At 39.5% G+C, this 15,185-nt stretch overlaps 1 protein-coding gene across 6 annotated transcripts in view; it reads right to left on the bottom strand.

Annotated features, from left to right (window-relative positions):
• Positions 1 to 15,185, bottom strand: part of PSD3 (pleckstrin and Sec7 domain containing 3) — a 567,622-nt gene that overhangs the window by 303,268 nt on the left and 249,169 nt on the right. For all 6 annotated transcript variants that reach the window (XM_060086127.1, XM_060086126.1, XM_060086131.1 and 3 more), the window contains 2 exons: positions 710 to 904; positions 524 to 604 (listed from right to left, as the gene is read on the bottom strand). In XM_060086127.1, the coding sequence (XP_059942110.1) occupies positions 524 to 604; positions 710 to 904 (276 nt within the window). The remainder of the gene's footprint in view (positions 1 to 523; positions 605 to 709; positions 905 to 15,185) is intronic.

The raw sequence follows: 15,185 nt of genomic DNA, 5'->3' as shown, positions 1-15,185 counted from the left end.
AGATGTGAGGGTCAGTGTGTTTCCAACACTTTCACTTGAACAGATCAGCAAAAAGCGCTACTGTCTGAAACAGTTTTACAGATACTTTCTGCTGATTATTATGTTGATATTCATTTTTATCCCATTCATTAGTTAATTCCAAAGTACTGTCTTAAAGGGCTATTTGGCTATTGTAAAAAATGATTAGGGAAAATCTAATTCTACAGTCTGTAAACTGCCTTTTTAAGGCATTCAAAAACCAAATTCCCACAGATTCCGTTTCTCCAAGACTTACTTTGCCACCATTCTTTACTAGGTCGTCTATTTGGTGCAGGATATGAGTTCATGTGTGACTTCATAAAAACAATATATTTTTCCCACTTTTCACCATGTTTAATATCTGTAATACAATCTGAGCTAAGATCACAAAGTAACTGTGGGTTTAAAAAAATAAAAATCAGATTTTAGCTTCAGCACATTATTTTCTCTCCTCAGAATTAATTATTTAGAAGCAAAGAAGAACAGAAGTGATGTTTAATCATACCTGAGAGACTGATCCAGTGTCATTCCTGTAAAATCAAAAAACTTCAAATATTCTTCCGCAACTAGTTTGCTAAATTCATTGCTATAAGAAAACAGAATAGACTTGGTTATTAAAATTGAAGCCATCAGAACACGCACACACGCCTACAAGGATACACTCAGACACCATCCTTGGAATGGGACGTACTTCTTGCCTAGGTGCTTTGCCACATCCGATCTTTTGAATCTGTCTAGTTGATAAAGACGTTTGGCCAACCTTTTGGCTGCTTCTACGTTGCTGCTGGTACCATTACTGAGACTTCCCGAGGTTTCCTTTTCCAGAACTTCAGTACTCCCCATTTCAGAATGCGCATCTAGCAGTGTTGTTTTCACCCCAGCATTGCTGTGAGAATTGATAAAGAAGGAAACAAAAGAACAGAAAAGAGTGTCCTTGTGTGGCAAAAAGGAAAGTAGCTAATGAAATTATCACAATGTTGTAGAACAAATGAAAAAGCTATTTTAAAGGATAGCATCTTATGCTTAATTATTCATAAAAGTATTTTCAGTTGCTATATCTTAACATACTAGAGAAGTGATTACTTAAACCCTAGATGAGCAGTTCTCAAACCTTTTGGTCTCAGGACGTTTATATCCTTGAAAGTATAGAGGACTCCAAAGACCTCTATGTATGTAGGTTATATCTAGTGATATTCACTGTATGAGTAATTAAAACAGAAAAATTCAAATATTCATTTAAACATAATAAATCCATTTCATGAATATAAATAATACATTTTTATTAAAAATAACTATATTTTCCAAAACAATAACATAATATTTAATGAGACAAGCAACAGTGATTGACATCTTTTACAAATTTCTTTAATGCCTGGCACACTAGAAGACAGCTGGATTCTCACAGCCATTTCTACATTCACTCAGTAATAATACATCATTTGGGTTGAAAATATTAAGAAAATCTGGCCTCACAGAAATATTTAGTTAGAAAAATAGGGAGTATTTTAATATCCTTAATTGTGGATATTCTTTTTTCATATGATGATGCCAAAATAGAACAAGTGGTAGTAGTCTCTTAAAAGTTAGCTGCAATATAGAATCTAAACTTGTATCAGTGAACTTTTTGTACTCATATTAAAAATGTCTCACACGGGTTTCCCTGGTGGCGCAGTGGTTGAGAGTCTGCCTGCCAATGCAGGGGACACGGGTTCGAGCCCTGGTCTGGGAGGATCCCACATGCTGCGGAGCAACTGGGCCCATGAGCCGCAACTACTGAGCCCGTGCATCTGGAGCTTGTGCTCCGCAACAGGAGAGGCCACGACAGTGAGAGTCCCGCAAACCGCGATGAGGAGTGGCCCCTGCTCGCCGCAACTAAAGAAAGCCTGCATGCAGCAATGAAGACCCAACACAGCCAAAAATTAATTAATTAATTTTTTTAAAAAGTTCTCACACTTTGAATGCATCTTACCCAGGCATGATTCTGCCACATGAACTGGTCACTTGCAAAATATCTGTTGACACATCTTATTATTTTAAAAAATAACATTTATTAATGTCACCACTAATATCCTCAGAAAAGTCTTTAAGTACTGGGAAGCTGCTAAACTTTTGATGGTAGATACAAGTTTTCCAAAATTCTAATTTTTGATTGAAACTTGTTTTACCATTGGCAACAAAAACTGACGGTTGTTTTCCTTAAAGTAATTAAGTAACTCTATTTTCAAGAAAATGTTAGCCAAAACCACAGTTTGTCAGACTTTGAAGGAAAATGGCATTTCCATGAAAAAAGCAACTAGTTTATAGCCCACAACTCAAACTACATGAGTGCTGTTCCTAGAGAGCACTTCATGCATATTTTCCATTTCATTGCATGTGAAATTAAAAAGGCAGGTACCCAAGTGTTGAAAAGCAATTAATTGGTATTGCTTTATCAAGGACATCTTTAGGTGAAACTGCCCTTTATTTATTTATTTTTTTTTATTTTTTATTTTTTTTTTTTGCAGTATGCGGGCCTCTCACTGTTGTGGCCTCTCCCGCCGCGGAGCACAGGCTCCAGACGTGCAGGCCCAGCGGCCATGGCCCACGGGCCCAGCCGCTCCGCGGCATGTGGGATCCTACCAGACCGGGGCACAAACCCATGTCCCCTGCATCGGCAGGTGGACTCCCAACCACTGCGCCACCAGGGAAGCCCTGCCCTTTATTTTTATTTTGAATGCATGGCAATGAAGAATGTAACAACTAGAACAGTTTGGTGCTACTACCTTGATTTGTGCTAAGGCCCCCACCATTGCTTTTGTACCATCAGTGTGTATCAACACAGTGAAAAAGGAAAACAGTGCTGCACTGTTATTATAAAAATAATTTTGACCTCACAAACCCATTGAAAGGGTCTCAGGAAGCCACACAACCACATTGTGAGAACCTCTGCTCTAGCCAGGTGCTGCAGCATGCATCTGTAACACTAAAACCAAGAACACTGTGATTTCCAGACCTTCCTTTGGACTTCCAACAGTACAAAGCTATGTTCATGGTAAACTACTTGTGCTTAAGTAGTCTTCCAACACACTTACTGTAGACTGTAAAGCAGACATAGAATTTTTCTGCAATGAACCAGAGAGTAAATATCTCAGACTTGCAGGCCACATAAGGACCCTGTCACACATGCTTCTTTATTTCTGTTGTTTTTTCACAACCTTTAAAAATGTAAAAGTCATTCCAGTCTACACTGAATCCTAGTCTGCAGGCCCTTGCCCTATCCCATAGCTCTTTAACTTGGCCCGAATTGTAAGTAGAGAACAATTTATTGTCTAAACCAGGACACTCTGAAAAGGAAACAGGGATGATAAAATCATTAAATATGGAGTTATAATTGTTACAAGGTAAAAAAAAAAAAGCATTACCAATAAAAAAAATTAGTTGTAAACTTATAAAAATCATTACAGCAAAGTGAAGACATTTTTAAACAGAACTGTTTAATCTCTATTTTGTCACTTGTTCTACGTAACTTACAATTTCCCATTTCCCACTGATCCACCAACTAAGTGGTAGCCTGGCAGCTTCACTATCACTCAGTGCAGCTGGGCTACTGCACAACCAGCTGGTGCACCAAGGAGCGCCTGGGGGCTGCGGAGTCCCCAGAGTCCCCAACCACTGCCAGACTCTAGCAGCCCCTCTCCAAGCTCACTTATCAGCAAGCACTGCACAAGCTATCTCTGAAAGGAGCTGTAAGGGGAGGGAAAAGGGAGAGAGAGTATCCCACATAGTCTTTTAGACTCAACTATGTGAAACTTCTGTTCAATGCACACGTCAACTCAAGCATTCCAGATGAGACTGTGGAGAAGCTGAAAGTACAAAGTGGAAGGTTACAAACCCATGCTGGCTTATTCTACTGCAACTATTAATGATAATACTTCATTTTTTTAAAGTCAAAGTCAAATGCTAAACCACAGTCAACACCAAGACAACAGACACAAATCGGAACTGACTCAGGCAAACCAAGATGTTTGGTAACCCTCCCTAAGCAATCAGCCACCTTAAACAATTTTCCAAAAGAAATACCCACCAATTAAAATAAGTTGCTTCATTATGATGAATTCTTCGTGTAAATACACTTAAATATTTTTTCATCCTAAACTTTCCTTTATAAAGTTCACATTACCAGCCAGTTTTGTGCAATTTATGCTATCAGAAAACTGGATATTAAATTTTTATATACAGCAAACCTGTCAGTAAATTCATAGAGGACATTTCTTTTAAAGGTCAGCTCATACTTTGTGTTTTCCTAAATAAGTGGTGAAAATGTAAAATATTTACTCTAAAAACTAGTTGAGTTACAATCGACTAGTTGAGTTACAATCAAGTAGTTTTTATAATTATGAAAAGAAAATCCCTGGAGTTGTGCTCCCGTGCGTTCTCTTACTCTGCATATTAGCTATTGTGTAGAAAAAACAATGGCAAAGAAAGGGTTTTCTTCTCAATGAAACTGCTACTTAGCATTGTTCACTTCTCAGGGCAAATTCACCGGCATGTATTTAATCACTCCATAAAAAAAAGTAATTATACCACATACATAGTACTGCAAAGATGTTGTTCAAATACAACAGACTTATCCTAACGACATTGTATTTTTTAAATGCGGTATTGATTCCTATTCCTTATGTTTCTCATTCCTCATGTTTGCTGCCTCTTTCTCCTATCCTGCCCAGTCTATTTCACCTCATTTTCCTCACATTCACCAGAAGGAGGTAATTTAAAAATGTGTATGAACCAGACTTCTCTGGATCTTCTTGAGAAAACCTCCAGTAAAAAGGAAAATAAGGAATAAAATGAAGATAAATACTTCCATTCCTAGATGGCTTCATTCTGCCCCACTCACAATTTATGGAAGAACATGAACAAGAACAGAGATTGCCCCTTTTAAGTCAGAAAGCCTGGCAGTATGATGGCAATACCAACTCACCAGCAGTACGACAGACACCAAGAACCCATATCTTGGAGCCAAGGGTGCGCCTGGGCCATGCTTCCTCTCACAAGCCCCTTCCCAGGACTCTTCATCCCCCATCTCCACTGTCTGCTGGTCCACTAGGGCTTCCAAGGACCTGGCTCCCTGTGAGGTCATATGACTATGACCTCAAACTCTTGCAAGTGTTTACTGTTGGGGTTTCTGTAATGTTTTTACAGTACTAATAAAAACAGAAGCCAGAACACAGGGTCCACTGTATACCAAGAGCATACACAACAATGGCAGCCCTGCCTTGTTCACACTTGATAAAGCAAACTGGATGACCCCTCTCAGCGGGAGGGACACCCCCGTTTTGTTTCCTGGAATACACAACACATTGTCCATCTAGTCTGCTGAGTGTTAGATGCTTTCAACAGTTTGAATTTTCCATCTAGTCTGCTGAGTGTTAGGTGCTTTCAATAGTTTGAATTTTCCCTTCTTTTCTACAGTTCCGCTTTTCTTCTTGATCAAGTGACTTAAATCTCCTAAGGTGAAATCCTTACCAGTCACTTAAATATAGAAAAGACTTCCCAAAAGGTTCTCCCTGTGATATATATAAATGCTTCACTAAGGCCTACACCTCACACCTCCAAACATATGTGGTTACACTCTATCATCAATATCATCAAAAGAAGGATCAGATCACTGAGTCTGACCACCAGGCCTTTTCATAACCTTTTTATCATACTGATTACTGCGTTAATAGGACACCCAGTTAAATCAGAATTTCAAATAAACAAAAAACAGTTTTTAGTGAAAGTATGTCTCAAAAATTGCATGGGGCGTACTGACACTAAAAAAATTATTCATTATTTATCTAAAATTCAAATTTAACTGGGCATCCTGACTTTATCTGGTAACCCTATCTCCTGAATGCTTGTTCTCGATCAGACTCCTTCTGGGTTTGTTTCGACTTGCTTCTGTGATTTAATTTTTATTCCTACTATTTTTCTATTGTCTTATCAAGATCTTCTCTCAATTGACTATGATCTGCTGATTCTTCCCTAATGTCCTTCAAACACAAAAGGAAAACCCTCTTTTCTCTGCAGTTTCACCCTTCCTTCCCAGCCTGCATACTGCCACCATGGATGTGATAAAACGTCTCCTTCACAAATATCCTACACAAGGTAAAAGCCCATGCTCTGCGGCATGTCGTTAAGGCCCTTCACAAGCCAACCCCAACTGCCCATTTAGACTAGTCACCTCCATCGTCTTCATGCTTGGGCCGCACAGAGACGTAAGCTGTGCTCTTACACCCCTTTCCCATGTCCTTACCTTTGCCACTCCTGTCACCCCCACCCTAAAATCCTGGGGTTCCCAAAATTCTGCAAACTCAATGATCCTACAAGAACCCAAGTGAAATAACAGCTTTTCTAAGACTCGTACTCCAACCCCCCGGCTGCATTCTCAGAGCACCTGGATATTACAGCTCTGCTTTTTTAAAGTCCCACCTCTCTCACCTACCACTATCTTAAACTTCACTTTGTATCCACATCAGAAGAGTAGGCTGAGGTTATTCAACAGCCATCTGTTAAAAGAACGCAGAACTGAGCAAGCAGCCGTGTCCACTTCCTTTGAGGTCTTCTGCGTTCTGCCAGCAATGACATGGGGCACTAACTTTCTAGTTCAGTATAACCGATCCCGAAAAGTTCTAAGGAGACTGACATCAGCAGAGGGTACCAGATACACTGTCTTAGTTCATATTTTCTTTGAATCTAAATTTTTTTAATGTCTTTAATTTTTTATTTAATTGTGGTAATAAAACTAGGATAAAAAAATAAACTAGGCTAAGGTGCGCCCCCTGCATTTAGAAAACAACAACAGTCACCTAGTTCAGTTTCATACATAAGCTAGTCAGAGGCAAGTCAGAAGAATCCCAAAGAGGGCAAGGAAACAACTCCAGTCACAAGTGGAATAAAAGAACTGGAAGGGAGCACTATGACCCGGCTGCCATTCTGCAAGCTGAGGATGCAGTCACAGAGGCCTGAAACCAGCAGACTCAGGGAAGCCAGAATGAAGTCAGTCAAGAAGAGTTCTAAGTACAACACCGTAAGTGAGATACACTTAAAACCCAGAAGCATAAATTGCCTCTAAGAAAGGAAAGGAAATCTTCTTGGCCATCATTATCTATAGCCTTTATTTCTCAGGCAGAGCAGAGGTAGCACCTAATCTAATCTTTTAAAAACATATTCCTTTTATCAAAACTTTTTTTTAATTATTTTATTTTTTTATTGAAGCATAGTTGTATTAGTTGCAGGTGTATGACAAAGTGATTCAGTAATACATACACATATATATATATATATATATATACTTTTTCAGATTCTTTTCCCTTATAGGTTATTACAAAATATTGAGTATAGTTCCTTGTGCTATACAAGATACAAAAAGATAACCTTGTTGGTTATCTTTTTTATATATAGTAGTATGTATATGTTAACCCCATTACTTAGTATGATAATCTCTAGGTCCATCCATGTTGGTGCAAATGGCATTATTTCATTCTTTTCTATGACTGAGTAATATTCCATTGTTGATACACCACATCTTCTTTATCCACTGCTCTGTCGATGGGCATTTAGGTTGCTTCCATGTCTTGGCTATTGTAAACAGTGCTGCAATGAACACTGGGGTGCACGTGGCTTTTTGAATTGTGGTTTTCTCTGGATATATGTCCCTGAGTGGGACTGCAGGATTATATGGTAGCTCTATTTTTAGATTTTTAAGGACCCTCCATATTGTTCTCCATAGTGGCTGTACCTATTTACATTCCCGCCAACAGTGTAAGAGGGTTCCTTTTTCTCCACACACTCTCCAGCATTTATTATTTGTAGACTTTTTGATGATGGCCATTCTGATCAGTGTGAAGTGATACATCATTGCAGTTTTGATTTGCATTTCTCTAATAATTAGCAATGCTGAGCACCTTTATATGTGCCTCTGGGCCATGTGTATGTCTTCTTGGGAGAAACGTCTATTTAGATCTTCTGCCCATTTTTTGATTGGGTTGTTGGTTTTTTGATATTGAGCTGCATAAGCTGCTTGTATATTCTGGAGATTAAGCCCTTGTTGGTCACATTCTTTGCAAATATTTTCTCCCATTCCATAGTTTGTTTTTTTGTTTTGCTTATGGTTTCCTTTGCTGTGCAAAAGCTTTTAAGTTTAATTAGGTCCCATTTGTTTACTTTTGTTTTTATTTCCATTACTCTAGGAGATGGCTCCAAAAAGATATCCCTGCAATTTACGTAAAAGAGTGTTCTGCGTACTTTTCCACTAGGAGTTTTATAGCATCAAGTCTTACATTTAGGTCTTTAATCCATTTTGAGTTTATCATTGTGTATGGTGTTAGGAAGGGTTCTAATTTCCTTCTTTTACATGTAGCTGTCCAGTTTTCCCAGCACCACTTATTGAAGAGACTGTCTTTTCTCCGTTGTATATTCTTGCCTCCTTTGTCATAGATTAATTGACCATAGATGTGTGGGTTTATTTCTGAGCTCTCTAATCTGTTCCATTGATCTATGTTTCTGTTTTTGTGCCAGTACCGTACTGTCTTCATTACTTTGTAGTATAGTCTGAAGTCAGAGACCCTGATTCTTCCAGCTCTTTTTTTCTTTCTCAAGATTGCTTTGTGTTTCCATACAAATTTTTAAATTTTTTGCTCTAGTTCTGTGAAAAATGCCATTGGTAATTTGTAGGGATTGCACTGAATCTGTAGATTGCCTTGGGTAATATAGTCATTTTGACAATATTGATTCTTCCAATCCAAGAACACAGTATATCTTTCCATCTGTTTGTATCATCTTTGATTTCTTTCATCAGTGTCTTATAGTTTTCAGAGTACAGGTCTTTTGCCTCCTTAGGTAGGTTTATTCCTAGGTATTTTATTCTTTTTGATGTGAAGGTAAATGGAATTGTTTCCTGAATTTCTCTTTCTGATCTTTCATTGTTAGTGTATAGAAATGCAGCAGATTTCTGCGTATTAATTTTGTATCCTGCAACTTTACCGAATTCATTGATGAGCTCTAGCAGTTTTCTACACCTAATCTTGAGGGAAACGTAAATGAGGTTATTCAGAACAGCTACAGCACCTCCAGTGGTGCCATTTACCTAACAGTATCTAATACTGGTTAAGCCTGGGAGTAGTGCTTTCTACAGATTGTCTCAGGCACAGTGTTGGCCTGACACAGGCCTCAGCACTCTTCTTACCTCAGGAAGAAGAAGGAATGTACACCAGGGGGAGGGGGAGGGGGGAGGGGGAGGGAGAGGGAGGGGGTGAGAGGGATAAGAAGAGAGGAAGGGAGCTAGAGAAGGAGAGAGCAGAGAGTGTGCTAGCATATGGGGAAAAACAGGAGACAGAGGAGAAAAGACCCTGAGTTTGATTCAAAGACTTGAAGACATGGTAAGTATAAAGTGCCCACAGTATATCCAGGCGGAGCTACCTGTGGGAACTCAGTACAGGCACAGCAGTTGCCCACACACTGATGGGTGCCATCACGGGGTGAGAGTCTATATGACCAAGGAACTCCGAAATGTGCCACCCTAAAAATATGTCTAGCAGAGTATTCATCTGAATAAAATTCCATTACAGTGAAAGAATTAGGAGGTCCCCTTAATTTATTAATGAGATTCTCCAGGCAAGCACTCAGTTTGCCAGTAAGGAACAACTATAAATTTAGAAGATGCTAAAAGCGAGTATCTGTTGAAAAGCTCCAGTTAGCCAAGTTCAAACATGGGTTCCATCAGCCACCAGTTGTGGGTAAGTTCATTGTTCTCCGTGAGCCTCAGTTTGTTCATCTACAGAATGGAAAGAACGAGGTGCTATGAAGATTAAATGAGAAGATCTGTGTAAATGCTTAGGGCAGAGTCTGGCACTCAGTAAACAATAAATGTCAGCTGCCATCACCAGACCCATTTTCATCACTACAACCACCCCTTGCACCACTAAGATTACTACTTGGTTATTTGGATGATCAGGCGAGATCAGTATTTTGTTAAATGTAAACTGCTATTTGTAATCATATACAAATATTAGCTCTAAGTATCAATGAATACTTGATTTTCCTAAAGAAAATTGCCTCAAATGAACCCATTTTTGATGTTTATATAGAATACATTTCTCTAGATGGGACTGCATCTTACCTACAAATGATTTCAGGGCCCTTATAAGAGAACCATAAACAAAACCTAATAATCAAAACTCAGCACAGAGGCCAAAATTCAGTCTTTACCAATGATGAATTTTAGGAAGCGTCACCTAGAAGGTCTGCCTCCTCAGGGAACCTTTCACCTCACTCATTTTTCTCAGTCCTGCCTTCAGTGTTCCAGAAGAGGGCACCCGTGTGCGAGGCAGTGTACAGAGACTGACCAAGCTCACCAACGGAATGAGACAGGCTGAACGTGCCTTAGTAGCACTAATTTCCAGGAAACAATTGGACTCGTCACCCTTCTACAGGTTCAGACTCCTCTGGGCATGATCCAGAAGATAGGGGTTTTCACTTTTTTGCTTTTGGGGGTTGTTTTGTTTTTCTATACTAGGCTGCAGCTTTTCTGGGCCAGCTCTCAAATAAGCATGTAATACCTGCAATACTATCAATTTTAATACAACCGCATTATAAAAATTTGAAATGAATCATTTGCAAAGCAACTATTTCTAAATGTTGAGCATGAAAACTAAGGAGAAAAAAAATGATGCAAAAACATTTACATGTTCACTCTTTGCACAGAAGCTTCTTTGTGCAAAGTGGGATCAATGAATCCCAATTCCGGTGGGCAGGAAAGGAAGAGTGAATCATTTGCAGATAAACTAACTTGTTTTCCTGAGATACTCTTAAAATGTCATTGGAATTCTGCGTTTACAACTTTCATGAGAAACACTTTTGGCTATGTTGCTTCACTGCCTTGATATGGCATTAAAAATTTCTGATAACACCATATCACTCTCTACCCTGACAAAAGAAAATAAAGGGGCAACTGCATTCCACTCCCTTGTAAACTAATAAGTAGATGGTCTGAAGCTGATCATCTCCTTTAATAATGTGATTAAAATACACTGCACAGGGAGGCACAGCCAAGATGGCAGTGTGGGAAGACACGGCGTTGGAGTCTCCCCACAACCAGGGCACCTGCCGGCCATTGCGGGGGACTGTGATGACCAAGGAGACGGGAGGAAGCCCCAAGTGAACCAGTAGGAGGTAGGGGGGACTGAGCGGGGAGGAGAAGTGGAGGCCAGACAGGATCGGCACCCCTGAGGCTGGGAAGATCAGGAGAGGCAGGGGGGAGGGACCCTCCAGGAGGAGTGGGAGAGGAGTGGAGGGCGATCTTCTGGCCCACTCGGGCCAGGGAGCCTGCTGAGCTCCCAGGCTGATCCCCTGCCTTCCAAAGCCCCTTCAGGCCGCATGGGTCCCTGGGGGCACAGGAGGGAGGCTGAGGAGATCAGAAGAGGCAGGCGGGAGGAACCATCCAGGACGGGAGGAGCAGGAGAGGAGGGCGTTTGCCCCCCCACTCGAGCCCAGGAGGCCTGCTGGGCTCCCAGGTAGGGTCCCCTGCCCTCTGAGACAAAGGGTGGGGGCACGCCTGGGCCCCTTCTGTTCCTTGAGCCTAAGCCCCACCCCCCACAGCCCCCAGGGCCTTTTCCAGCCCTGTGGGTCTTGAGCATAGGCCCTGCCCACCACCCAAACCTTGCCCTTGTTTAGGCACCGCCCTCCACAGCCAAGGCCTTTTCCCATTTTTTTTCCCTCCCCCTCTTTTTTACTACTGTGGTACTGATGTACCTTCCAGTTGTTGATTCATCTATATTTTTAATTTTATATTCTTTTCAATATATCTGTTAGTTTCCTAGTCTAATTTTATCTTCTACTTTGTTATTGTTCTCTTTTTTGCCACCCCACGTAGCTTGCGGGATCTCGGTTCATGAGCTGGGCCTGGGCCGAAGCTCCTGCAGTGGGAGCTCCAAGTCTGAACCACTGGACTAACAGAGAACCTCAGACCGCAGGGAATATTCATTGGAGTGAGGTCTCCAGGAGATCCTCATCTTAGCACCCAGACCAAGTTCTACCCAATAGCCTACAAACTCCAGCGTTGGAAGCCTCAGGCCAAGCAACCAGTAAGACAGGAATGCAATATCATTCATTAAAAAAAAAAAAAAAAGGAAAAAAAATGAGACGGCAAAAAAATGTGTAATAGATGAAGGAGCAAGGTAAAAACCTACAAGACCAAATAAATGAAGAGGAAATAGGCAATCTACCTGAAAAAGAATTCAGAGTGATGATAGTAAAAATGATCCAGAATCTCAGAAACAGAATGGAGGCATGGATTGAGAAAATACATGAAATGTTTAACATTTAGAAGAACTAAACAACAAACAAACAGAGATGAACAACACAGTAACTGAAATGAAAACTACATTAGAAAGAATCAAAAACAGGATAACTGAGGCAGAAGAAGAAATAAGTGAGCTGGAAGACAAAATGGTGGAAATAACTGTCAAGGAGCAGAATAAAGAAAAAAGTATTGAAGACAACCTCAGAGACCTCTGGGACAACACTAAACACACCAACATTTGAATTATAGGGGCCCCAGAAGAAGAAGAGAAAAGGAAAGGGTCTGAGAAAATATTTAAAGAGATTACAGTCAAAAACTTCCCTAACATGGGAAAGGAAATAGTCACCCAAGTCCAGGAAGTACAGAGAGTCCCATACAGGATAAACCCTAGGAAAAACACACCCAGACACGTATTAATCAAACTAACAAAAATTAAATTCAAAGAAAACATATTAAAAGCAGCAAGGGAAAAACAAAAAATAACACACAAAGGAATCCCAGTAAGGTCATCAGCTGATTTTTCAGTGGAAACTCTCCAGGCCAGAAGGCAGTGGCAGGATATACTTAAAGTGATGCAAGAGAAAAACCCACAACCAAGATTACTCTACCCAGCAAAGATCTCATTCAGATTACATAGAGAAGTCAAAAGCTTTTCAGACAAGCAAAAGCTAAGAGAAATCAGCACCACCAAACCAGCTTTACAACAAATGCTAAAGAAACTTCTCTAGGTGGGAAACACGAGAGAAGAAAAAGACCTGCAAGAACAAACCAAAAACAATTAAGAAAATGGTACTAGGAACCTACATATCAATAACAACCTTGAATGTAAATGGATTAAATGCCCCAACCGAAAGACACAGACTGGTTGAATGGATACAAAAACAAGACCCATATATATGCTGTGTACAAGAGACACACTTCAGACCTGAAAGTGACACATACAGACTGAAAGTTAAGGGATGAAAAAAGATATTCCATGCAAATGGAAATCAAAAGAAAGCTGGAGCAACAATACTTGTATCAGATAAAATAGATTTTAAGATAAAGACTGTTACAAGACGTAAGGAGGGACACTACATAATGATCAAATGATCAGCCCAATAAGAAGATATAACAATTATAAATGTTTATGCACCCAATATAGGAGCACCTCAACATATAAGGCAAATGCTGACAACCATGAAAGGAGAAATCGACAGTAACACACTAATAGTAGGGGACTTTATCACCCCATTTACACCAATGGACAAATTATCCAAACAGAAAATAAATAAGGAAACACAAGCTTTAAATGACACAACAGACCACATAGATTTAATTGATATTTATAGAACATTTCACCAAAAGTGGCAGAATACACTTTCTTCTCGAGTGCACATGGAACATTCTCCAGGATGGATCACATCTTGGGTCAAAAGTCAAGCCTCACTAAATTTAACAAAACTGAAATCATATCAAGCACCTTTTCTAACCACAACGCTGAGACTGGAAACCACTTACAAGAAAAAAACTGTAAAAAACACAAATACATGGAGGTTAAACAGTGCACTACTAAATAACCAAGAGATCACTGAAGAAATCAAAGAAGAAATTAAAAAATACAAAGAAACAAATGTCAATGAAAAAACACGACAACCCAAATCCCATGGGATGCAGCAAAAGCAGTTCTAAGAGGGCAGTTTATAGCAATTCAATCTCACCTCAAGAAACAAGAAGAATCTCAAATAAACAATCTAACCCTACACTTAAAACAAGAGAAAGAAGAGCAAAGAAAACCCAAAGTCAGTAGAAGGAAAGAATCATAAAGATCAGAGTAGAAATGAATGAAATAGAAATGAAGAAAACAACAGCAAAGATCAATAAAACTAAAAGCTGGTTCTTTGAGAAGATAAGCAAATTGATAAAACCTTAGCCAGACTGATCAAGAAAAAAAGGGAGGGGATGCAAATCAATAAAATTAGAAATGAAAAAGGAGAAATCACAACTGACACTGCAGAAATACAAAGGATTATAAGAGACTACTACAAACAACTATATGCCAAGAAAATGCACAGCCATGAAGAAATGGACAAATTCTTGGAAAGGTGTAATTTTCCAAGACTGAACCTGGAAGAATTAGAAAATATAAACAGACCTATCATAAGTAATGAAATTCAAACTGTAATTAAAAGTCTTCCAACAAACAAAAGTCCAGGACCAGAGGGCTTCACAGGCGAATTCTATCAAACATTTACAGAAGAGTTGACACCAATTCTTCTTAAACCCTTCCAAAAAACTGCAAAGGGAGAAACACTCCCAAATTCATTCTACAAAGCCACCATCACCCTGATACCAAAACCAGAAAAAGATATCACAAAAAAAGAAAATTATAGACCAATATCACTGATGAACATAGATGCAAAAATCCTCAACAAAACACTACAAACAGAATCCAACAGCACATTAAAAGGATCATACAGAATGATCAAGTGGGGTTTATCCCAGTGATGCAAGAATTCTTCAGTATAAGCAAATCAATCAATGTGATACACCACATCAACAAATTAAGGAGTAAAAACCATATGATCATCTCAATAGATGCAGAAAAAGCTTTCGACAAAATTCAACATTCATTTATGACAAAAACTCTCCAGAAAATGGGCAGAGAGGGAACTTATCTCAACATAATAAAGGCCATATATGACAAACCCACAGCAAGCATCATACTCAATGGTAAAAACTGAAAGCATTTCCACTAAGATCAGGAACAGGTCAAGGATGTCCACTCTTGCCACTCTTATTCAACATAGTTTTGGAAGTCTGAGCCACAGCAATCAAAGAAGAAAAAGAAATAAAAGGAATACAA

The sequence above is a fragment of the Mesoplodon densirostris genome, chromosome 20 (assembly GCF_025265405.1).
Source record: "Mesoplodon densirostris isolate mMesDen1 chromosome 20, mMesDen1 primary haplotype, whole genome shotgun sequence".
NCBI lineage: Eukaryota > Metazoa > Chordata > Mammalia > Artiodactyla > Ziphiidae > Mesoplodon > Mesoplodon densirostris.
This window is presented reverse-complemented; position numbering and strand designations above follow the sequence as displayed.